At 43.0% G+C, this 25,585-nt stretch overlaps 1 protein-coding gene across 5 annotated transcripts in view; it reads right to left on the reverse strand.

Moving 5' to 3' along the window:
* The window catches only part of ARHGEF28 (Rho guanine nucleotide exchange factor 28), a 292,104-nt gene that overhangs the window by 33,122 nt on the left and 233,397 nt on the right, over positions 1-25,585 (reverse strand). For 2 of the 5 annotated variants that reach the window (XM_077139471.1, XM_077139470.1), the window contains exons 24-33: positions 25,451-25,573; positions 23,277-23,394; positions 17,480-17,734; positions 16,775-16,897; positions 15,830-15,906; positions 11,777-11,955; positions 10,683-10,777; positions 9,387-9,569; positions 5,657-5,788; positions 2,592-2,689 (exon numbers count right to left, since the gene is read on the reverse strand). In XM_077139471.1, the coding sequence (XP_076995586.1) occupies positions 2,592-2,689; positions 5,657-5,788; positions 9,387-9,569; positions 10,683-10,777; positions 11,777-11,955; positions 15,830-15,906; positions 16,775-16,897; positions 17,480-17,734; positions 23,277-23,394; positions 25,451-25,573 (1,383 nt within the window). Of the gene's footprint in view, positions 1-2,591; positions 2,690-2,811; positions 2,965-5,656; positions 5,789-9,386; positions 9,570-10,682; positions 10,778-11,776; positions 11,956-15,829; positions 15,907-16,774; positions 16,898-17,479; positions 17,735-23,276; positions 23,395-25,450; positions 25,574-25,585 lie in introns of those variants that run through there. The other 3 variants (XR_013167186.1, XR_013167187.1, XM_077139472.1) reach the window with 3 other exon arrangements.

The raw sequence follows: 25,585 nt of genomic DNA on the forward strand, positions 1-25,585 counted from the left end.
GCTCACAGCTCCGTGATGACCTCAGTGAACTTCTTCCAGAAAAGACCATGGATGAGGCAACAGCAGAGCAGCTGCTCCTGGGGTCTACGCCCTGTACTTTGTCTCTCCAACAGCGCACAGGAGGGCACAAGTGGAGCGGGTGGGTGTCAGGTTTCCTGCAGTGACCTGAACTCGTCTGTCTCCTCTAACGAGGATTCAAACCACTGAGAAGCAGGATTCTGCTCAGGGTTACCTGCCTGACATGCAATGGACGCTGGACAAACCTCCATGGTCTAAATGGATAACTACAAATTGAATTAGACGGCATTCCATTCAATAAATAAATTCTGAGCACCCACTGTGTACACCACACCTTATGCTATGGGGGATGAGCAGAATTCCTGCCCTCCAAGAGGCTGCAGTCTCCTGGGCGCTTTGTGTCCTTGTCTGAGCAGATCTAAATGCAAGCCCTAAGAAACAGTCAGGCTTGGGAACATTTTCAGGGTGCTTTGGACTTGTCATTCAATTCAATTAGTTCAGGGCAGGCTAAGGGGAGCCAGGCAATCCAACTTCCCTCCCAGATCCCCAAGGCACTTGCTTGCCAACACCTGCCAATTAATGTCTCACCGCTAAGCAGCAGCTCTCCTCGGGAGGGGCAGGGGACGGGAAGGAGACGCAGCTTCAGTCAGTAGTTCTGCGCCCTACTCCGCAGAAGGGCTGAGAGTTTAGGAGGCTGGCATCCCTGACTGCAGCCCAGCTGTCAGCCTTTTAGACAGGGTCAGCGCCCCTGGAGAAAATGATGAACTCTACAGAGCTCTTTATTCCCACGACGCCTCGGGACCCGCCCGGAGCGCACACGCGGAGTTTGGCCTGGCAGGTGGATGCACCCCATTCTCTAGGGCATTTGGGACATCCCCCCGCGCCTCTGTCCTGCCTGTTCCCATCCACAACCCCTTGCTTTTGTAATAAGGTCAAACAGCACAGAAATTTCATATGTGACAAAAATTAGAAACATAGTAAAGGACTGGATTATGCGAGACATGATCGTTTACCCCAAAGTGTGACACAAGACCAGAGAGGATGCGTCGAGAGAACTTTTGAATGGGGTTGGCTCGCCACCTCGTGGCTGCTGGGCGCAGACGCCGGGGGGGTGCTTCACACACAAGGCTTCTGCCATTTGGGTTCCAGATTTCTTCTCTTAAAATTCTTAGGGATATTTTTCTTAACTCTACACTGTTAGAAAAAAGCTAATGGCAAAGTATCCATTACATACTTACTAATGTTTGATTTCAACTGATCCTGTCCTATATCTCAGTTCATTTAGTTTCTCAAAATTTTGCCTTATGAAGGGCAAAATTTTCCAGATAAACGGATCCAAAGAGGAATCTGGACATTGCATTTCATTTATCCACATGTGACTGAGTCATGGAAAATAAGGGCTTAAGAGATAGAAACTGCCACAGTTTTCCATCCCCCAAAAAACTATTAGTGATTAACTTTTTCTTTTTTTTTTCCCCCTTTGTTCTTAACACAAAAAGAGTTGGAAGTTGCAAACTCCAAACTTAAAATGAAGTGTGAATGGAAAAAGATTAAAAGCAATAACATTTTAAGAAGAAATGAGTTAGAAAGTTAAAGTCAAAGCAGGTGAAGTAAAATACCACGTTGCTATTTTCATTTTGGTTAGACAAGTTTTAAAAAGACCACTAAATCATAGCTGCCTTTTCTATGGAGTGATGATTTTTTTAAATTCTTAGACTTAGCTTCTCAATCATATGTAATATATAAAAAATATATAAAGTGTTACATATATAGTAGATCTGGCATATGTCATTTTTTCACACTAACACGTGCTAGCACCCTGTAAGGTACCTAACTCAATTTTAAAGCTAGATTCTTGAACTCAAAATAATCCTAAGATCCAGAGTAGCCACCTCTCAAAATCAGATTCTTATTCCCTCTTTATTTTAAAATTTAATCTCATTTGAAATTAATAGGCTGTTTCATGCATTTAACCTAAAAATAGAGAGCTATAGCCTATGTATACATGAATACATAAAAGAGGTGTTTGAAACCACTTTGCCACAGGCAAAAGTTGATCAGTGTAATTAAAAGTCTATTACACATCCATACACACACAAAAAAATAGGTTGAAAATGTGGGCAGTGACCACAAAAAAATTTGAAAGGAGAAGAAAGTCAGAGAAGATGAACAGGCAGCCACTTTAGCACCATGAGGTTGTAAAATGGCCCCAGTGTCCAGGACCACCTCTCAGTCAAAGAACTGATAAATGCAGTGGGTGAAAAGTTAACAGTTTGCAGGGCAGAAAGTAAGACAAGAAGTAAAAGAGTGCAGAGACACATACACACATTAGAATTTTAAACCTTTTTTAATAATTTCTCAATTGTTTCTTTGTTCACACCTACATGATACAGAAAGAGAAAGAGTCTTTGATGAAGTAAGCTAGAAAGTTTAAATATGAATATTTAAATTAACTTAAAACAATTCAGAATCTTCATTCCACTCACTGCCATTGACAGACAAGGATGAGAGGTTATTTTTTATAATTATACAAAGTAGCCAGTGGTGCTTACTAACAAATCAGTTCACGATACCTTCTCCCCTCCATCAGACTCTGCCAGGTCGGTTACACCCTGGGCCCCGGGATCCACAGGCCAGCACCCTTGTCCTCCTGTCCCCTCTGTGACTGGTGCTGGGAGCACACCATCGAGACAGAAACAAAAAGGACAACATCAAACAGCGGCCAGCAGACTTGTATCTTTTGCAGAGCTGATGCATGTTTTGACATAAGAGGTATCACAAAATAATACATACCACACGTTCTTACAGGAGGTGCAAACGCGGCATGGAGCAAAGCACACAGACCCTGCCCTCACAGGGCTTACACACTAAGAGATTCCAAACTGACCAACTGCATGCGTGGCCATCCGTCTTCAAGTCCTCCCACAGTGCAGTGTTCCTGTGACGCTGAGGAAACACGGACAGGACAGAGTCGACGCCTCACTGCACTTGGGAGGGGAAAGCCTCCTGGGGAGGGCGCACTTTGAAACAGGTGCTGTGGACAAAAGCAAGGGGTCTCGGCAGACCCAGGTCTGACTCCAAGGAAAAGGACTGTCCAAAAGGTTCCCTCAGGGTCAGAAAAAAGGGCAGAGGCAGCAGCAGGGTTCAGAAGAAAGCACGAGTCCAAAGGCAGAAGTGAAGCGTCTAAGAAGAATGGAAATGGCTAGTACTCGATGGTCTCAGAGCTGTGTGCAGAGAACCTTTCCTATCTCTCAACAACTAACTTGTTAACGATTTTCAAATGTGTTTTTCCCTCAAATTTCTTGCTTATGCTTAAATTCACAAATACTGTATCTTTAATGTATGAAACTCATCCAGAAATGTTTTTAACTACCAAATACAGATTTCATTTCATCCATTAAATCTTTTCTTATTTGTTACCCATGTGAACTCGGTTAATGCCCACCTTGCATTGATTAAAATTAGACTTCTCAAACCAGTTTCACACTTAATACTTCATCAGAACCATGTCCAATCAGGACCCTGGCAAATATTCACTTTGTCACACTCTTCAGTCTTTTTTTTTTTTAATTCAGTGTCATATTGAATCTATATTTCTGGCAAAGTAAGTTTTTTTTCTTTGTTCAAATTGATTAAATTATTTATGTCTTTGGAAAATAAAAGTCCTCTAAGACTCCAAAGACCCTTCTGGTACAAAGAGAATTTCTTGGTTACTTAAGCAAAGATGGCTCCAAATACATCAGCTAAAAACTAAGTTCATTTTGCACAAAGCGGTCAATGCTTATTCACTTACAATGGAAATTATACAAAGATTTTTCTTCTATCAAAAAATAGCTCCGCTCTTTTTTTTTTTTTTTAACAAATCTTAACATTTAAAGAAATGCCAAAGGTGATAACAAAGAATTAGCAACGACCTTTCTCTTTTCCCCTCACTGAGATAAGGACAATCAAATGGGGAAAGAAATGGACAGTGACCCAAACAAGGCAGCAGGATGGAACGCAGATCAGGTCCCACCGCTCCGACTTCAATCTGGCTGGATTAGCATGTGCAGTGCACACAGCCACACAGAAGACAGTTTCTCCTCACCTACCCGATTAGGTACAGAGAGGATGAAAGACAGATGGGCCTGGCTTTTAAAAGGACCCGGTCCTCCAAGTCAATCAGCGTTCTGACCTCTTCCCTTAGAAATACGCTTTCGTATTTCCTTGTAAAGAGATCGGCTTTGTAAAGAGAAACAAACTCCTGCAGCGCCGTGGTCCGACCCAGCCCAGGTGAACAGGCCTTTGGGCACAGGGTCCTGACCGTCCAGCACCTCTTCCAGCAGTCCTGGAGGCAGAGCCCTGTGCACAGCCTCTCCATGGCTCCAGAAGGCGCAGTGGGCATCCCCCACGGAACTCTTCCCAAGCCAAGGGAGATAAAGGTCCACACGAGGGCGGCCCCTGGCTGCCTGGCCTGAGGGAGGGGGAGACGCAGTCATGTGTTCTGAGCAGCTGCGGGGGTGCATAAGACGCCTCTCCAGCTGTCCGCGGGCGAGGCTGAGACCAGCAGACCCCTACGCGTATTTCTGGACAGAACTTACTCAATGGCGTAATGAGGTTCTCCTCTAAAAAGGAAGTCACCCAGGGCAGTATAACTCCCTGATGAGTCTGGCCTGTGTCGAAATGGAAAACATATGTGCCCATTCTGAAAATAGAAACTCAGGACTAGATAAAACAGAACTCGAGAGGGGAAGATCATTATTGGGGCTGGTTTAAAAGCTAATATACAAAATTAAAAATCTGACCTACTTCTATACATAGAAATTAACCAAGAGATGTTTTTAAAGAAAGTCTAAGGTAATTTAGTCCTCCAATCTCTAGCTACTAAAGACATTTTATCTTCTGTGTATAAAGACTTTGTGAAAGTAAAAGTTCTTACCACCCAAACATGGTAAATACTACATTTGTTGCATTCCCATCTCAGAAGCCACTATGGAATTAGATAATTTAGCTCACAACAATCCTGTAAACAGCATAAGTACATTCTGAGAAATTACCTAGACCAATTCTCTAATTTTATGCTTTTGCATTTAAAATATATTGAAACAGCATTTTAATAAATGAATTCCAACCTGAACTAAAGTCTGTGATTCTGTAGATCAAGAATCTTTTAGCGCTTCTGCCTTCCAGGACACCGCACCACCTTGCCTGTGTGTGGATGGCTGCTTCCAGTTTTCTCAGTGGGTGCAAACGAAATTAAGTTTAAGGATTTATTCTCTAGTAGGCTACAGGAGCCCTTTTTTAAAAAAATTAACAAGTAAAAAACTAGGAAGTTCTTTCAAAACTGTATTAAATAAATCATATAAAAAATGAGACAGAAAAAAAAGAGACAGGGTTTGGGGAAAGTACAATGTTTGCCCAAAAAACATTTCAATTTTCTCCATCAATTCAACTCTTAAGTCTGTGTCCTTGGAAAATCAGCGCCCCTATGACATGTAAAGTATGCTCACATAGTTATTCTCCATTTTGTTTTCTAATTAAAAAAATGCATTAATTCCCCTCCAAGTGGAGACAGAGCTATGGACTTCACGTTATGTTACCCCTCTACGGCACAGGGACCGTGTTCAGTCTCATCACAAAAGCCTGAAGCGTCACTTACGGGCAGTGGAGGGTCCTGGTGAGTCCCTAGGACTGAGCAGATGGGGCGAACCAGAGTCTCCACAACCTTCCGCTGACGGCGAGCATCCGCCACCCGCCCGCGAGGCCTGCACTGCCGCGTGCAGACTCTCAGCTGGAAATAATAACAACAAAAACACACTTCATATACTCATAGACTACAGACACAGCTACACGTATGTACACACACGCACACACGGCTCAGCCTAGAGCAGAGACTGGCAAACCACACCCGCCCTGCACCTGCGTTCTTTTTCGTTGTTGTTTGTTTGTTTGTTTTATCTCAGGAGCTGAGGATGTTTTTTACATTTTAAAAGGATTATTTAAAAACAACACTCAATTCCTGGTGCCTGCCCACGTGAAAAAAACAAAAAACGAAAAAAGGCAAAGAAAAATATACAACAAGAGACTGTGGCCTAAAAAACGTAAATCCTTCACTATCCAGCCCTATACAGCAAAAGTTTGCTGACCTGTGATCCTGATCAAACTTTCAGCACCTTTTTATGATCAAGAATTAATTCAACGATAAAATATAAAGCCACTGTACCAAAAAAAGTTTTACTACAATTTTTAATTAAGTTAGCATGTGGAAAAACTGCCTATAAATTCTTTTAGTTTAAGTATAGCATCAGGCATTACACTTGTAAAACCTGTTACTCAGAAATAGTAACTTCTCTTTGAAAGGTTATTTCCCAAAACCTGTTTAAAAAATACAGATTTCCACATCCTGGGTCAGACTCTCCAGGGGCGTAAATAGCGTTTGCATTTTAAACAGCCCTGCAGGTGACGGACCTGGCAAGGCTGGGAGACACCAGGTCAAGAAGCTGAAGCCTTTTATTTTAGGATATAAGATTTTTCAAGTTGCATGTACTCTAGGATAATTCTGAGATCCCTACAAAGATTTCTAATAATCTAAAAATCAAGAGCAAGAGGTATTTTGACAAATATTCAAAGCATTTTAAAAACATAGCTATAAAAAGTATGAAAGCGCCTTATCCAAGGATTCAAGTGTACAAATACTCATTGAACACCTGCTCTGTTCTTGGGGCTGTTGGGCATTTGATAACTAAATGAGGGACATCTGCAGAGTGAAGGAGGAAAGATACGTACAACTACCTCTACTACAAAGCAGCACATGAACAGCTCTAAGTTCTATCATGAGTTATCAGAGCATGATAAAGTGAGACCACAGCAAGGAGGAGCAAGAAAGTTATATGTGCTGCTGTGATTGGGGAAAGTTCTTAAGGGAGAAAACCCGCAGGACCTTGAAGAGGCTGGACTTCAAAAGGCAGAGAGGGAAGAGGAGAAAGGTGAGGAGAAGAGCAGCCCAGCAGAGGGGCTGGCATGAGCACAGACATAAGGACAGAATTCAAGAGGCATTTCTAAGCAGGAGTCCCTGGGGAATCTGCTGCTGCCTCTGGTGTGGAGGGTCAGTGGCCAGCCTGGTCCTCCACTGAGAAGCTGAGTCCACTGCTAGTCCCAGCACCTCTACCACACGGGCCAGAAACATTCCAGCACACGGACTTAGCATCACTGCCCCAGTGAAAGCTCTGCAGAGAGGAAGCTGAAGTCACCAGCTAAAATGGACAGTGAGCGGGATTATTTGATAAAGACATTATCAAAGATAATAAGGGGTCACCGGCTCTTGTTAATGTATTTGAAAGTCCTTTTGACCTTACTTATTTTTAAAAATATGTCTTGCATCTCTCCACTTCTCTTTATTTCCATTCCCAATAGTTCTGTTCTACATCAAGACACTAACATCTCTCATCTGAACTTGTGTAACTGCTTCCACCAGGTCTCCGTGCAAACTAGCCTCCTTCCCGACTGTTCTCCATTCAGCAGCCGGTGTTCTTTTCAAGACATAAATCAGATCATGCCACACCCAGGATGAAAGCTTCCAATGACTTTCCAACACATTTGGAATAAAATCTGATTTTTTCCATGACCTACCTCACTGCACCCACCTCCTCAACCTAATTTCATATGGGTCTTCCTGTCTCTTCCCAGCCTGGCCTTCTTTCTTTCCTTGAACACGTCCAACTCTATTCAGCCTCGAGGGCTGGGCACTGAGATTCTTTCTTCCAGGAGTGGTCCTTCCCCCGGATCTCCAGACACTTGGCTTCTTCTCATCTCAAAAACTAATCTCAGGGAGACCTTCCTGGACTTCTCTAAAGCAGAGCCTTCACCTTATCCCACCATAATCTTACTTTCTTAGGACTTTCTGAAATGACCTTGTTTTCCTGTATATCATCTTGTCTTCTTCCAATAGGAATCATGAAGGCATTACTATTTCCTCGGAACCAACAACAGCACATATGGTGGAGGCCCAGCGAACATCTGATGACTGATAAATGGTCCTGTCAGTGAACCCACTTCAGCCCACCTCCAAGACCTTCTGAAGACCTCAGTTTTCAACCAGAAATTAAGACAATAGATTCCATGGTTTCTAAAATCGCTTTCAGAGCTCATGTTCTGAGATTCTAAACCAGAGTTCAGTAAACATTTTCTGAAATAGGTCAGGTAGTAACTATTTTAGGCTTTGTGGGCTATAGAGTCTCTGTCAAAGCTATTAATCTCTGCCAGTGTAGCATAAAAATAGCCATAGAGAACAGATAAACAAATGTATGGATCTGTGTTCTGATACAAAGGTACTGACAAAAACAGGTGGTAGATGCATTTAGTCCATAAGCTATAATTTACAGACACTCGTTCTAAGCTGCTGCATTCCCTGCCACTCTCTCAGTTGGATGTTGTTTTATCTCCCAAACCCTCTGTCCCAATTGTCACTTCCCGGCTGTTCTAAACCCTCCAGAGGGTTTGGGAGATAAACCCATTTCTCCCTTGACTATCATTCCACCAGAAATACCACTCACGGTGCCGCCCTCCTGCCATGCATCTACATACCCGAACCACTCACCACATCCCCTGAGCAGTTTAGTGCCTGGGGTGTGCTCTCGGTTCCACCAACGCTCCTCCTCCTGTCAACAGTCTCAGCAACTTCAAGTTCATGAACATGACCCTTCCAACACTGTGGACTCTCATGCCCAGTCATCTTGTCCTCTGCAGGACCTCAGCCACCCACTCCCACGGCTAGAGTTATCACCAATATCCGTACCTTGCCCCTTACCGTCTATACTCCACACAGCAGTCAGAAGTTTCCACACAAACCAAGCCAGCCCTCTCCTCAAATGCTTTCTATCTCGCTCAGAAAGAACTTCAAGGTTCATACCCATCTGGCATACGTAACGAGTTCTGGGTAACTCTGACTCAACTCCTGCCACTCTCCTCCCCTCCAAGGCCTCACTTCACTCCACCTGCACCAGCCTCCTTGCTGTTCCTCAAGAACCTGGCACTCACCTGTCTCAGGACCTTGGCACCGGCTATTCCCTGCGTCTGGAAAGGACTTTCCTCCAATTCCTACTTGGTTCTCTTACTTCCATACGTATGAGCACGTAAAAGGGCCCACCTGATCACCCTGTCTGGAAGAGGACCTCCTCAGCACCATCGCTCTCTAGCACGCCCACCAGTTTATCTTTTCATAACAACTGTCAACACCCAGCACCCTTATTTCTTTATATTCTGCTGCCTCTAGAATATAAGTTCCAAAAGAGCAGGGATTTTGTGTTTTTCCACTGCATGCTCAGCGCGTAGTAGGCCCACAATAACGTTTTCACAGTCTGTCCAATCGGCTCCTCTGTGAAGCAGCTCACCTTCTCTCAGGGCCGCGGCCAGGAGGGGTGCTGCCTGGGGGGGGTCTGTCGGGTCGGGCTTGATGAGGAGGTGGGGCTCCAGCTGTGCATCCTCATATCCACTCAGCTCCCCCAGGGCAGCATAGACACGCAACTTCTCCTCCAAATACATGCAGATTTGCTGGTCCTGGTTACTGAGCAGTTCTGTGAAACAGTGTTCACCAGTGAGGTCATCACTAACACAAGTACAGCTGATAGGGTGTGACAAGATGAAGATGCTGCTAAGTGATGAGACATATAGTCCCATGGGAAAAGTGCAGAGTTGACTGGGGAAGACCCAGGCTCAAACCCCGACGGCACCATGAGGGACTGTGGGTATGACAATCTCCGAGCTCCCGTGAGCTCTTCTATCAATAAGGTGCTTGTAAATGTCCCTTCCCGTTTCCATTCCCCTAATTCCAGAAACACTCGCAAATCTATTCTTTATTTATCCAGGCTGCTTTCCATTAAGGCTCAACATGAAGCTCCAGGAATGAAGTTGAGGCAGCACCGTCCATATAAGTGCACACCCACAGGAGAAAGTGACACAAAACCCCAAAACCACTCCAGCTTCAGCTGGTCTTGATCAAAACCAAAGATACTGGTTCATGTCTGTGTTCTTAAACTTTCAATTTCTGTTACTACTTTTGCATGCATCATTTTCCTCTGATTTCAAAATGTCATAGAATTCTAAGAGCTCAAAGGGATCTTAACTGGCATCGAATCCAATAGTTTTCAATTCTCCCTGTGCCTGAGAATCACCCGAGAGTTTAAAATGATGATCAGTGCTTACGCCCCACCTCCCACAGACTTTGATTCACTTGGTTGAGGATGAGGACGAGGACTGTGTTTTTTAAAGACCTCCCCAAGTGATTCTAATGTCCAGCCAGAGCTGAGAACCACAGGGCTAACCTAATTTCCTTACTTCACAAATTTAGAAACTCAGGATCACAACAATTGGGTTCCTTGTCCAAAGTTACATAGGCTGGGACCTAAACTTAGACCCTCAGATAGCAATTGCGATTCTCACTTGCAACACAGAGCCCAAAATTATTGCTTCATACAGATTATATATATATTTAATCACTAAGGCAGAAAGAGGGAGAGACTCATCTTATTTGAGCAGCACCAGTGGCCATACAATTTGGGAGGTGGGGGGCTCAGATGCACAGACCTGCATTCATCATTTAGTCGTAATTGTTCATTTACGACACCTGGGATTTCCCAACATGCCAGGAGATCGCCTTAGCCAGGCAGCCAGAGGCGCCTGCTCCATACCTTGACACTGCTGAATTCTGGCCACTCTTGCTTCAGCTTTCCGCCTCTCCTCATCAGATTCACTTGTTCTTCCACCATCTTCTTCTTCTGGACAGCTTTAAAAGACATCGGGTAGGAGAGAAAACTGAAACCAAGTCCAAGGATCCTTAGGGACATCAGAAAGACGTAAGAAGCTGGCAGTAGAATTAGTCATAAAGAAGAAAGATACAGCATAACAAGAACCATCACACATCCCGGCTATGGGATTCGGGTTTCTGCACTGAATATAGCCGAGTCCTCACAGTGAGCCATACAAGATGGCTCCAGTATGCCAACAAATACATGCACACACAAACACACTCCCAAAGCATGCTCACACACCCCACAGTGCTAAGTCTGGCATCAGGTACAACAAAAGTAAGAACGCTGCGCCGGCTGCCACATCTGAGCACTTCCATTCTCAATAGGGGAGAGCACAGGGCAGGGGGCCGACTTGGGTGGGGCAGATGGAGGAACTTCTCTATGCGTCATCCGAGCTCTAATGAATCCAATCACCATTCAGGATGACCACCCCACCCTCCCGTCCCATTCAGAAAAACTGTCCTTGCACAAGTACAGAGGAGCAAATGCACACACAATGCTCAGGTTCACCAATGTGAAGACATTTATTGAGGGACCCCTAGGTGCCAGGCACACGAGGGACAAAGGGGGTGGTCCCTAACCCCCAGGAGCTTTCAGTCTGATTTAATGAATACGTGCATCCATGAAGAGACGAGCAGAACCATGAGGTGGTCCACGACAAGCCACACTACATGCTTTAGAGAGCAGGCGTTAAAGAGTTTCAGATGCAGAAGAGAACACTCTGGCTGAGGAGGTGTCCACACAGCAGGCAAGACGGGAGGTGCAGCAAGGACGGGAGGGCTCAAACAGGCAGCAGGGTTGGGGGGGAGTTAAGGGCAGGGAGGTGCCGCTGGGAGCCCCCGCAGGCAGGGCTGGGGCCAGCGAGCAGACCGTTCCAGCTGAGGCAAAGTTTCCATGCAAGAGAGACACTGGTTAGAAAGTTTTTCCCAACTGAACAGGTGCATTTATGGATTATAGATGCAGGCAAATGTTACCTTTCAACTGCCTGTTGGATCCTTCTCATCCAGTTATTTCGTTCCTCCTTGGAATTGGTATGAATTTCATACATCTCAGGACCAGCCGATGAAGCGCTGATCAGAAACATTCCTCTCTCTTCATTGGCTACTTCTCTCGCAATAAGCTTCTGCAGGGAAATAACTGATGGCTTCTGATCCTGTGTAAAATAGGAAAATGCACAGATGAAACAGCACAATAGCTAAGTAAGAGTCTCAAAAGACACTGCCTGAGGAAAGCAGCAGTACTGGGCAGATCTTTATCTCACTTTGAACCTTTTCCAAAGAGCTGTGGAAGCTGAAAAGATCTCCATGGGAGAGGACAGGGAAAAGAGAGGAAGGAAAAAGGGGGCTGGGTGGGGATGGGGTGGGGGTGGTATTTGTCCTGAAGAGTTGATGGCTTAAAGGAACAACTTCAAAGACAGAACAGAGAGGAAGTAAAAAAATAAACATGCAGTGGTCAGTTACAGGGGGTCTTTCTAGAAGGGCAAGGAGAAGGAAAAACCGTACGCTGAACCTTATTACAATGATGTTGAGAGGGGTGGGGGACTAAGGAGAGACCACTGAGTCTGGCACTGGAAGGGACTCAGCTGCAGTAACGTGATGGGATGAGAACCCCCGAGCACAAAGGGGGACTGTAAAAAAGAAGAGGAAGATGAGGAGGCAGGAGCTTGGGTTCCCCAAGCATAATCAACCCGTCCTAAGACGGATGCAACTGCAGTTATGCCTGCAAATGTCTGCTCGCCCCACCAACAGCCAGCTCCTGGGAGGCAGGTCCAATTCCTCTCTGCATGCCCAGAACCTTGCCTTGAATACGGTGGGCACTCAACAAATGCCTGTAGGGCTAAATTCAGCACATTTCCACCAAAGGGGAAGAGGAGGCAAGTCTCGACTTCAGCTCCCAGGCCGTCATTACGTCACCCCTCCACCAACGTCCGCTGTGCTCCTCCAACCTGCGTTTCTAAGCATCAGTAATTCAAAATGAGCAGGCAGTGATAATGAATGCTGACTTGGGGAGGCAGCTGAAACTGAGACGACGGCCAGTTTGGGGGGATAAAGAAGATGACGGTTTGGGGCGTGGCTTCCAGCACTGTTTCCATCTGTTGCTGTTTGTGATTTTGCTTCTACCCCATGGACTGAGTGACGCCTTCATCCACAACCTGCCACCTCGGTGCCCTGCTGATCCGTGGTGCCGCTTCGTCTGCTTTCTCCCCACGACACAACTTCCCCACATCTGAGGCTGGAAGCCAGGGGTTCCCAGAGCACTCCCTCAGCACCCCCCACCCCCTTAGAGCAGCCTAAGTAAAAGGAAAGCCTGCGCTGGGCCAGATGCTGATCCATCTCCTGCCTTGGAAGCTGCCTTGAGCACTGCTAACACCCCACTCCGTTATGCATCTGCCATCCAGGAACGGAGCCGCCTTCCTCGCGTCGGTGTCTATTCCTAGTCTCCCCGGCCTGCGCGGGCTCAGCGTGGGTCCAGTTTGCCTGACACGTCCACAGCACAGAAACGATCCGAGCCAGATGGATCAAGTTACACAGGATGATGGGGCGAGATATTTGAAAGTGGAGAACAGGGATGTGACTAGAAATTAGAACTAAGTCACCATCGGACCAGGAGGCATCAGGAAACATGTTCATTATTATTCATATTAACCATAAAGGCATACTAGAAGTGGACAAGAATTAAACTAAAATATCCAGGAATGGAGGAACATGTCTGCTTTGGAGAGAGATGTCAAAACTTGGTGATGTAAAGGTGCAATCAGCCTACAGAGAGGCTTTGTGTGACCCACACCATTAAAAAAATGTTTTTTAAATAAGTTGTCAACATTTCAAACTTAGGGGATTCTCCTTTTTTTAAAATTACAGTTTTCTGGATTCTTGGAGAAAAATAGATGATTGGAAATACTGGGCCTGTATCCCACATGAAACACTGGCTGTAGCTGAGTAACCGTTTTTCTTCAAGACGGGCATGTCCTTGCTGGTTCACTCCATTGCCTCCTTGGCCCTGCTCTAGTTCCCGCATTTATGTCTCCTGCCCAGTCCCTATAGGCCGTGGAGTCACAGGCGTCTGGTACAGGGCCAGGGGAAAGCGGCTGCTCTCTCTGGCCCTGTTAGTACTCCTCGTCTACTCTGTGATTTCACAACCTGGCTGATTCTACTGGCAAGGGATGCCATAAGCAATTCCACTGTAATAATAAGATCTTAAGGCTGCTTAGTATTTTCAAATTTGCAGTTGCATATCTCCATGTTTGTTTTATCCTTTTTATTGTTTGTTCATTTTTGTTTGGCATGGGCAGGCACCGGGAATCGAACCCGGGTCTCCAGCATGGCAGGTGAGAACTCTGCCTGCTGAGCCACCTTAGCCGACCCTGTTCATTTTTAAATGACCTTCGTGCATCGTCACGAGATTCCTCCAAGATTCAGCATTCAGGATTTAGTGAACCCATTTATTTTTTTCCTATTCATTTTACAGGTTTGAGTTCTGACCCTATTTGCATTCTGAGGCATCTTTAAAAACAAAAACGAATTTCTCTTCCATGCCTACTACCACATCCTCTTGTTACTTTCAGCTGGAAGTTCCCAAATTCATCATGTCTTTTATTACAAATCACAAGGCTAGATAAGCATTTACTAAAGACATTTTTTTCTAAATGACACAAGTAGCAGAGACTCTCATCTGCAGGTACCTGTGTGAGGTCACCTCTCTAACACACCAGGGTGAGACTTAAGAAATCCAGATATCTGAACACAGCTTGATAATGCATCAATTTCCCGAGATGCTAACTATCAGACATTCATCACGCATGGGCTATTGTCAGAAAGAAACAACTAAAAAGTATATGATCAAACAGTTGGGTGTACGTGACCCTTTAAGGATAAGATATTTTCTCTTTTGCTTCCTGATATTGCCAACAGCTTGGCTGGCCTTTATGAACGCAGCTACATCCAGGCTAATGCCTTCAGGAAGAAACAGCAATATTTTGCTGTCATCTACACCCAAACACATTCTCCCAAGAAAAGCTAAGTTATGGGCTGTCTTCATTCAGGCGTTCTGTGGAACGCCTTCATAATGTCCCCTTTAATGGCATATGTGGACGAGGGATGGCAGAGAAAACTTTTCAAGAGATGGCATAACAGGGACAGATCAATATCGCAAGTCAGGATTCTCAGCTGAGCATCACAGCTTGACTGTATTTATATACTCTATTGTCCCAGAAAATGAACTTCTTTCTTTCCTGTGTCTAATTCTTGACCACTCAGCTGGTTATCTGGCCTCTACTAATTCCTGAGAAGCCAGATTTGCTTCTCTTTCAGGTCTCTGTTTTTGTAAGGGTGTAATGTGAATTTGTTTTTGATTCCAATCCAGCCATCAGGCAGTTCAAGCAAAATGGTCCCACCTTCCCACTTAGGTTTCATGTTCTCTTTCAGAGCATCCCCTGTAACAGTATAGAGGAGCTGCTGAACAAACCAGCAGGTGTGCACGGAATTTACAATACATACAGTTGAAATGAATTAAGGGCACTGGCACACGGTTAAGACCTCTTATTAGCCTTAGGTGCAACTCTGTTGAAATAAAACACAAGCTTTTACCACCGGGAATCGGTGCAGTGAGGAGAGGAGCATGCCCGGCATGCCCAGCAAGAGGAAGCAGCTATCGGGCCACCTGCCGAGCAGTGATGGGCAGGCGGGACACTGCCCCAGCCTCCTTCCTTCCTCAAATCCCACTATCTGGCACACACGCTTTTTTGTACTTTTACTGACCAACACAGAAGACCTTCAATACTCTCACAACTGGTTAAACCACTGAGCCAGCTACTGCCAGCCTTGGGGGGGATAAATCAACACTTATCAGACTAATTTAACGTGATTAAATGCTCCTTACTGAACACATAGTCATAAATAACAACAGGGATATAGCAAGGAGCCTACTGTGCCAGTGACATCATGTTTCATTAGGACTTTCAGGCATTTTTTTCATGGAAATGTGGGATTAAACCAATTAAAATAGGCATTGCATGCATATATACTTACAACTGCTGCAAAGATATATTTCTGGTCTTTTTCTTGTAAAAAGAGCAGCACATCAGTTAGAAGAAGTGCTAGGATATCTTCAAAGAAAAAAAACAATACTAGTATTAATGAAGCAACCACAGCTTAAATTCCTTTATGATATATTGTTTCCTGTTTGAAATTTACATCAATTTAATAAAAATCAAAAGTCTAAGATTTAGTCTAATGATGAAAATTTTGTGAAATGTCTATGGTAGTCAAATCTACATTCTCCAGATATCTTAGTAGACAAGTTGCATTTAAGTGTTCATGTTTGTGTGTATAATTACAGTGATAGTTAAATCTCCAACAAAATTAATCTTGTAATTTTTAAAACAGGAGAAAAATAGCCAGTAAAAGAAGGTCCTAGGGCAGGCAACGGTGGCACAGTGGCAGAGTTCTTGCCTGCCATGCCGGAGACCCAGACTTGATTCTGGTGCCTGCCTATGCCAAAAAAAAGAGAGAGAAAGTTGTAATAGAATGGGGCAAGCAGAATTACATTTTTTTGAGTACTTAATAAAAAATGTGAGAGAGGAGCTTCTGCCTTGGATGATATATGTAAACCTGTTGTTTTGTTTCTTCTAGATCTGAGTGAGTTTTGAATGTTGTACTTCCCTCACAAATTGTAGATTCTACTAAATGAATAAAGAACTAATAACATGGGGCAATTGGATATAAAGATTGTGGTTATTTAATATTTTTTTCAACATCAACATTGCAAGTTGCTGATCAGTAATTCCCTATTCAGTCATTAGCTGCAACCTACATCAACATTTTAGAATTCTCAAGTGAGTAGTAACTTTTGAGTATCTAGAATTTAATCACCTCTTCCTCTCGTTGCCTACCTAAGGAAGTTTCTAAGATGAAGAACTGAAAATGAAGAGTCTAGGCCAGGGGTTCTCAGCCCTGACTGCACAGCAGACTCACCTGGGGAGCTTTTCAAACTACCCCGGTTTGGGCTTAAATCAGAGTCTCCAGGGTGACATTGGAGCATGGGTGATGTCTGAAGCTCCAAAGGTGATTCTAGCACGTGGTCTGGGTTTGGAAACCCTGGATGAGGCAATGTGCAAACACATAATCAGTCCTTTGGCATCCGAGTAAACAGTTTTAGCCTCTAATCAGCTTAATAGGGTGAGGAGAATGGCTGTTGGCAGACAGTTGCCCTGAGGCAGATTTCCACCTAGGTCCACGTGTGTATTACACATTTTAACACCCATGAACAGAGGTGACACTCCGACTTCCTTCCACCTCTCTCCAGCGGCCTGCCGCTCAGCCAACTCCAGGTGGAGATGTGTCCTGCCTCATTTTTAACTAAGCACATTTGCCAAAATAATATTTCTGTGCCAGCAATGGGAAGAATTTTCAGTACCTCTGACTTCAAACATCACAAATTTGTGAATTCATAAAAACACGTATGAAGGTGTTTCCTGGGGACCACAAACTCCTACCAGATTTGTCGTGCTGGCCACGTCTGCCTATCCAAATTCACAGCTTGCTCCTACCGGAATCTGTCACTCATGCAGGGTTTGTGCTGGTGCCTTCACTTCTGAGCCACTTTTCTTTTGAAAATCCAGTTCTCTGGGAAATGAATAACGTGTGAAGGAAGGAGAAATTGGTTGAAAGCCACAATACCTTTGAAACGACCTGTCGCAGTTTTCCAATAAACGAGGCTCTCATATAGCAGAGTCCTTTCTTTACTTAGCAGCGCCTGCTTCCTAAACACGTGGCCATTTTTGAGCTTTGTGTATGTTTTGTTTTCAATCTTATTTAGGATCTCAAGCCATTTCTGGTTTCTCTCATATTCGCTGACTTTTAAATCCACTGCTGCAATCATGTCTTTAATTAAGCCAAGAGCTTTGCATAAGTCTTTATGCTCTTCAGTTCTTTCTGCATGAAAAAAAAAAGGGAGAATACTAAGCAATAAACTAGAGTGCTAAGAAAGGAAACTTTTTCTTTAGTTTTTACATACAGTTAAATGTATCATCCAAATAATAAAAACCGCATGAGAAAAACTTCGAAATAAATTCAAATACTATAGAATCACTCTGCACACCCCTTCCCAAAAAGGACTTTTAAAATCTCTGAATATAAAGGATTTTTATTATCAAATGGGCTTCAGCTGAAATATTATGTTAGTATGAGTTCTACAGACTGGTCAGACATTCTCCCCAGAGCCAGAAAGGTGCTGCTATATACTAACTTAGGTCCTCCTTCACCTTCCTAGACAAAAATAACTAGTTTCTCACTTGGACCCAGCTGCATCCGAGCCAAGTTCTCTCACAGATGCACCCACAAGGGTCATGGAAAATCATATTTTACAACTGTACTGGTATAAAGATGAGGATGAATATTATATATTAAAACATTTTCCTCAACCTGAAAGTTCATTTTTTGCCTTATTTTAAAAGAAATTAAACCACTTTTGTAGGACAGAGGCACTGTGCCTAATGGACAAGTAGGCCCTGCTGATGCCAGAGCACAGATAATGATGGGTTCCAGTTGTTATTCTCCAAAACACCGGCCACCTGCTCTTTTTTCTAGGTCATCTTAAGAAAATGCTGGAGGGGTTTCTGAAATAGCCTCCTAATATTCTAGCTATTTTCTATATTTGATGATAAAGAACTCCTAGTTCATGTTTACTGAGGCAAGAGGACTGAAAGGGAAGATTTCAGGGGGCCAGAGGGTGCTAGAAGGAAAAGAGAAAAGGAAAACTGGCAGAGAAAAAAACTCTCTCGAGCCTCGAGCAGCAGAAATCAACACTTAGAAATGGCAGTCAAGAGGCATGAGGATAAGTTCTCCAAAGGTTTTAAACATTGCCAGGTCCTCAATGCCCTAAGTAGGCCGCCCTGACCTCCGTCTTCAGCATGAAGACGCTCTCTTTTCCACTACCTGTGGAAGAACACCCTTCACCACCTTACTGCAGCTTATCCGCACTCAGGCCTTCTGTCTAAAAAGGTTCTTTGTGCTAAAGAGCATTTTTCTTTTCTTTTTTTTTATTAGCATCAATTCAGAAAAAGAAACAAAAAGACAACAGCAAAATATAACAAACAGAAAAAAAAATTTTACATACCCCTTACTGATCCCTTTCATTGATCACTAGCATTTCAAACTAAATCTATTTTAACATTTGTTCCCCCTATTATTTATTTTTATTCCATGTGTTCCTCTCATCTGTTGACAAGGTAGATCAAAGGAGCATCAGACGCAAGGTTTTCACAATCACACAGTCACATTGTGAAAGCTGTATCATTATATAATCATCATCAAGAAACATGGCTACTGGAACACACCTCTACATTTTCAGGCAGTTCCCTCCCTCCAGCCTCTCCACTACATCGTGACTAACAGGTGATATCTATTTAATGCGTAAGAATAACCTCCAGGATAACCTCTGGACTCTGTTTGGAATCTCTCAGCCATTGACACTTTGTCTCATTTCACTCTTCCCCCTTTTGGTTGAGAAGGTTTTCTCAATCCCTTGATGCTGGGTCTCAGCTCATTTTAGAGTTTTTCTCAATCCTTTGATGCTGAATCTCAGCTCATTCTGGGATTTCTGTCCCATGCTGCCAGGAAGATCCACACCCCTGGTAGTTGTGTCCCACATAGACAGGGGGAGGGTGGTGAGTCTGCTTGCTGTGTTGGCTGGAGAGAGAGGCCACATCTGAGCAACAAAAGAGGTTCTCTTGGGGGTGACTCTTAGGCTTAATTTTAAGTAGGCTTGACCTATCCCCTGTGGGGTTAAGTTTCATCTGAACAAACCCCAAGACTGGGGGCTCAGCCTATAGCTTTGGTTGTCCACACTGCTTGTGAGAATATCAAGAATTCAACTTGGGGAAGTTGAGTTTTCCCCCGTTCTCACCCTTCCCCGAAGGGGACTTTGCAAATACTTTTCCACTCACTGATCAAATCACTCTGGGATTCATCAGGGCATCACCTGGACAAACCAACAAAATCTCATGTCCTATACAAAGTTCCATGTACTTAAGGTGTTCAATCAACTATCTACATAAGTTATATTAGGAGATGCACTAGTCAAAGTATAGATTTGTACCAAATAAACATTCTTTGCTTTAGTCTCACACATTAGTTGAAATTTTAAAATATTAATTACCATCTATTTTCAGCACACTGCAATAATGACATTCTTTTGTTCTTCCTCATGCAAAAACATTTTTTAAATTTGTACATTTAGTCACTATCAATATACACTCTAGGCATTCCTAGATTACACCACCTCAATCTTTATCGTCTATCTTTTTTTGTGATTTCATTTATGCCCCAGCCCTACTCCCTCTGTCATTCTCATATGCAGCTTCATTCAGTGTTTTAACATAATTGTATTACAGTTAGGTAATATAGTACTGTCCATTTCTGAGTTTTTATATTCAGTCCTGTTGCACAATCTGTATCCGTTCAGCTCCAATTACCCAATATCTTACCCTATTTCTATCTCCTGATGGTCTCTGTTACCAAGGAAATATTCCAAGTTTATTCCCTAATATCAGTTCATTTTAGTGAGACCATACAGTATTTGTCCTTTTGTTTCTGGCTAATCGCACTCAGCATAATGTCCTTAAGGTCCATTCATGTTGTTACATACTTCATAACTTTATTCTGTCTTACAGCTGCATAATATTCCATCTTATGTAAATGTCACAGTTTGTTTAGCCAACGGTCTGTTGATGGACATTTTGGCTGTTTCCATCTCTTGGTAATTGTTAACAATGCTGCTATAAACATTGGTGTGTAAATGTCCATTTGTGTCCTTGGCCTTGTGTCCTTTGAGTAGAGACAGCATATAGATGGGTCCTGCTTTTTAATCCATTCTGCCAGACCATGTCTTTTGATTGGAGAGTTTAATCCATTAACATTCAGTATTATTACTGCATGGGTAGTACTTTCTTCTACTATTTTGCCTTCTGGATTTTATATGTCATATCTAATTTTCCTTCTTTTTACCTTTACTTGTAATCTTCCTTTCTACACTCTTCTCCACACCTCTCTCTTCTGTCTTCGTATCTGTCTCTAGTGTTCCCTTTAGTATTTCTTGCAGAGCTGGTCTCTTGGTCACAAATTCTCTCAGTGATTTTTTGTCTGAAAATGTTTTAATTTCTCCCTCATTTCTGAAGGACAACTTTGCTGGATACAGAATTCTTGGTTGGCAGCTTTTCTCTTTTAATAATTTAAATATATTATCCCACTGTCTTCTCGCCTCCATGGTTTCTGCTGAGAGATCTGTGCATAGTCTGATTGGGCTTCCCTTGTATGTGATGGATTGCTTTTCTCTTGCTGCTTTCAAGATCCTCTCTTTCTCTTTGACCTCTGACATTCTGATTATTAAATGTCTTGGAGTATGTCTATTTGGATCTATTCTCTTTGGGGTATGCTGCACTTCTTGGATCTGTAATTTTAAGTCTTTCATAAGAGTTGGGAAATTTTCAGTGATAATTTCCTCCATTAGTTTTTTTCTCCTCCTTTTCCCTTCTCTTCTCCTTCTGGGATATCCACAACCCATATATTCATGCGCTTCATACTGTCTTTCAATTCCCTGAGTCCCTGCTCATATTTTTCCATTTTTTTTCCCTATAGTTTCTGTTTCTTGTCGGATTTCAGATGTTCCGTCCTCCAGTTCAGAAATCCTATGTTCAGTCTCTCAAAAAGAGCATTTTTCATAAGCAGGAAAGTTGAGTAGAGGAAATCAAAGTTGAGTTACAAGGTGACCTGGGGTAAGACCAGGAAGAGATACAGAGTCTCTGGACCCTCGGAGACAGGGCACTGCCTTCTAACACCTTGCTAGTCAAAGTGAGTGGAAAAGCTCACCTTGGGTTCTACCCTAGAGCTACTGAATCACAACCTGCCTGTACACAAGACACCCAGGCACAGAGTGTGCCTAACGCGCTCTGAGAGGCCCTGCGAGGACAGAGTCCTGGTGGGCCAAGGTCCCCAGAAGCCCGGGAGAAAGAGGACTGGCCACGGCCACCACTGACCAAGGAGGTGGCCCCATTCAGCCACCACAAGGAGCATGGCAGGAGAGCTGGCAGGCACAAACGATGTTTCTGACACAGGGCAGGAAAGGACAGTCACTCTTATTCATTTTACCAAGAATTTGGCATGGGTTGGTTCTTGGAGTAGCGCTCGCTGACGGAAGCAACCTGACAGCTTCTAGTATTGGAAATGTTGCACTTAACTTTAGAAAGATTATATAAACATAACACAAACTGAGAAGCCTTCATTTTGTTTTCATTCTTTGACTGAAGACAAAATTTATACGGCTTTTCCCTTTATATATTCTTTTATGTTAAATTATACATTGGAGTAAAAATGGAGCACAAGGAATAGATGTTACCACCTTTTCCTGAAATTAGTCTTAAATGTAACGGAAAAGAAAAGGAAAGAAAAAAATTATGCTTTTTCTACTTACCTAGATAAAAAAGAATGATGTTAGTTTAAATAGAAGCTAAGTTTTTAAAATGGGCATTTAATGATCACTAAGTCAGCTGATCATAATAATTGGAGGAGCGAGCATCTTCATATCTGGCATGGCACTGAGCCAATCTCATCAACTCCTCATAATATCATAGCATAAGGATTATCACTCTCATTATGTTCTTGAGGAAACTGACACTCATTTAATTAGCTTGCCAAACTAATCAGTGGTAAAACCAAGTATATATACAAGTTTACACAATTTCAAACCCAAATCCTTGCTCACATAACATACCACCCTAATAATAATCCTTACTCAACACACTCACTTGAGGAAAAGCATTTTTATTCATTCATTCATTGAACTGATGCACATTTACTTGATGGTCTATTAGATTTCAGCCATTGCACTAGGCATTGAAGATGCAGGTGAGAAGGAGAAAGGCAGTCGTCTTAGGCAGGGTCAAATCATGACGAAGCCTGTTTGGCCTCTCATGGCGCTTACAGCTAAGCCAAGTGCATTGACAGCTTCGTAAAGGTTGCCCAAATGCTACTTCCTGGACTTGATGAATTGTCAGGGTTAAACCAGATCCTTACACAATCATTCTCAATCCAGCAGCTCACTGCTAGGGAGAGCTGACATTTGGGGATGCAACCATATGTTTTGTCTTCTGACTGCTGTGCACCTAACAGGAAGATTAGGAAGAGGAGGCACTAAGAAGGTCTCTGGATATGGGGGAAATGGCGATGGGAAAGGCAGGGTCGAATCATGACGAAGTCTGCTTGGTTTGGTCTACTTGAAAGAATCCAGAATATTGGCCAAGCACACTACACAGATAAATTCTCAAAATGAATCCAAATCCTAAGGCTTCATCAAGTTTCCCCAGTAGGATAAACTTCGTGACTCAGAAGCCACAAACATTTATGACTTTTTAGGACACTTCAGCTGTGTTTAAAACTAATGAAAGAGGCAAATGCTTGTGCCCCAGGTGTCATCACTCACCCTTTGTGTACTGCAATATCCTCTCCACCAGCACGGGGTACTTTGTGATGCGCTGAGTGACCAGCAGGATGCATTCTGGGATTCCACGGCGGCGGGCCAAGAGGTTACTATTTCGGAGCTTAAAAAAAAAACACACGCACACTTTCACATACACGCGGATGCGCTCTGTATTTACATCCGAGGTATGAATTTCAATAGAAAGGAACCTGCAATGGTGTTATTCTATTCAGACCTAACATACATAAGGTGTTATTAATTTAAATTACGTCCACTGTCATTCATTTCAATGCCCTAAATCTCCAAAACAGAGAAGTTTAAGTTACTCTGATGTATTTACAAATCATTCCAACAGTGAGCAAGTTCTAATACTTGTAAGCGTTAAGATTCATAAATAGCAAAACTTTTAAAAAATAGAAATCAAACTTAGATTTTGAATATAAGTTCACAATTAATTATTTGCTTATCCAACACATCTTCCTCCACATTTTTTTATTATTCATCATAGCACTTAAAGTTCCTTCTACTCACGACAACTTTTTTCCTAAAAATCTCCAGGTATTCCTTGTTTTCCAATCCTCAATACACATATATATGAAAAAAAGAAGGGAGGAGAATCTGGTAGCATTCTTAAATGCCAGATAAAAATCTAGGATGTGGGAAACTTTACAGGACAAATTCCTTCAACAGAGAAATTGGAAGGAAAAAATGGGAGGAGGGAATGCTTAGATTAAGATTTAAGAGCTATAACTAACATGTACAGTATGTAGTCCCTGCTCAGATCCTGAGCTAAACAATCCAGTTTTATGAGATAATCAGGGAAATTTGGATACTGACCAGCTATTTGACGACATAAAGGAATTACTGATAACTTACTTACGTGTGATCACGGTATTGCTACCGTAACTTTTGGAGACGATATTGTTTAGAGATAACTACTGAAATGGCTATGGATGAAATTACATGATGTCTAGGATATGATGAAAACTAAGCCAGGAGGGGTAAGATGGGCACAGGTAGGGGGTACGAATAAAACAAGAGTGGCCATGAGTTGGTAAATGTTGTTGCGTTGGAGCTGGGAGACAGGTATATGCAGCCACTGTACTATCCTCTTCATTCTTGTAGAGGCTTGAAATTTTCCTTGGCACAAGGTTTTTGTTTTTGTTGTTATTGTCGTTGCTTTAAAATACGCCTGTCTCAGCCCATGCACCACCCCCCCCAAAAAAACAAGTCCAACACATGGTGCTGCAATAATGGGCTACTCACGTGGAAAAAGAATGAAATGTGAACCCCACCACAAGCATGCAAAAAATATGTATGTCTGCCTGCAAGGACACCTGGCCTGTCACGGGTTCATATGTTTATTTTGTGTGACTCACCCCCACAAGGCAGATATAGGTTCTAGGGGCAGAAGTTATCAGGAGAAAGAAGTAAATCTTTTAAGAAAGACTCTTCTGGCACCTAGAATCATCAAAGTAGGGAGTTTCATGATACCAAAAGCCTCCAACTCTAAATGACCACGTTTCAGAGATGAAGAAGTGGTGAATACGATGGAATGAACTGGATGAAGACCAAAGTTTCTTTGGACTCTGAAACTTTAAAACACTCCCACTTGGGCGGGCCACAGTGGCTCAGCAGGCAGAGCTCTCGCCTGCCATGCCAGAGACCCGGGTTTGATTCCCGGTGCCTGCCCATGCAAAAACAAAAAAACCCACTCCCACTACAGTCCAGTTTCGAGAGAAAACAGGAAGAGAACAAACAGACAGGTAAAGCTGCCTTCTCCCTGTGTGTGTGAGGTATGACCTCTCCCGACACTCTGCGTGCTCCCTTGTCACTGGAGGATAGACAGGATAGACTCTGTCTTTATTCTTACTTTGGTTCTTCTGATTTATAACATGTTGGGGCATAAAAATAACTTCCCAAGATAATATAAATATGTTCAAAAGCCTGGACGACATTTTTCACAAATGTAAGATGCAAAAAAAGAAATGATCTGGGAGAAATATTTTACTAATTCAGCAAAAGATAGTTTTCATCTTTGCCACAAACCTACCACTTTCTTCTCTTTCCCCTGAACGGCACCTCATGTGAAACTTGTTTAAATCATGTAAGAAACAAGCATAAACTATCTCTCCATGCCGGCTAGCCGTCCTGTAACAGAGTTTTAATATGATCACCTTGATAAAGTTCTGAAACTTCTTGTTCTGCTGGAGTTCTTTGAAGAGGCTCACAGCTTCCTTGTGGTGGCTACAAAATTCTCCATATATTTTCTTCATTTTATTTGCATTTTCTTCTGAAAACTGATACGTTAA

Source organism: Tamandua tetradactyla, chromosome 21 (genome assembly GCF_023851605.1).
Source record: "Tamandua tetradactyla isolate mTamTet1 chromosome 21, mTamTet1.pri, whole genome shotgun sequence".
Taxonomy (NCBI): Eukaryota; Metazoa; Chordata; class Mammalia; order Pilosa; family Myrmecophagidae; genus Tamandua; species Tamandua tetradactyla.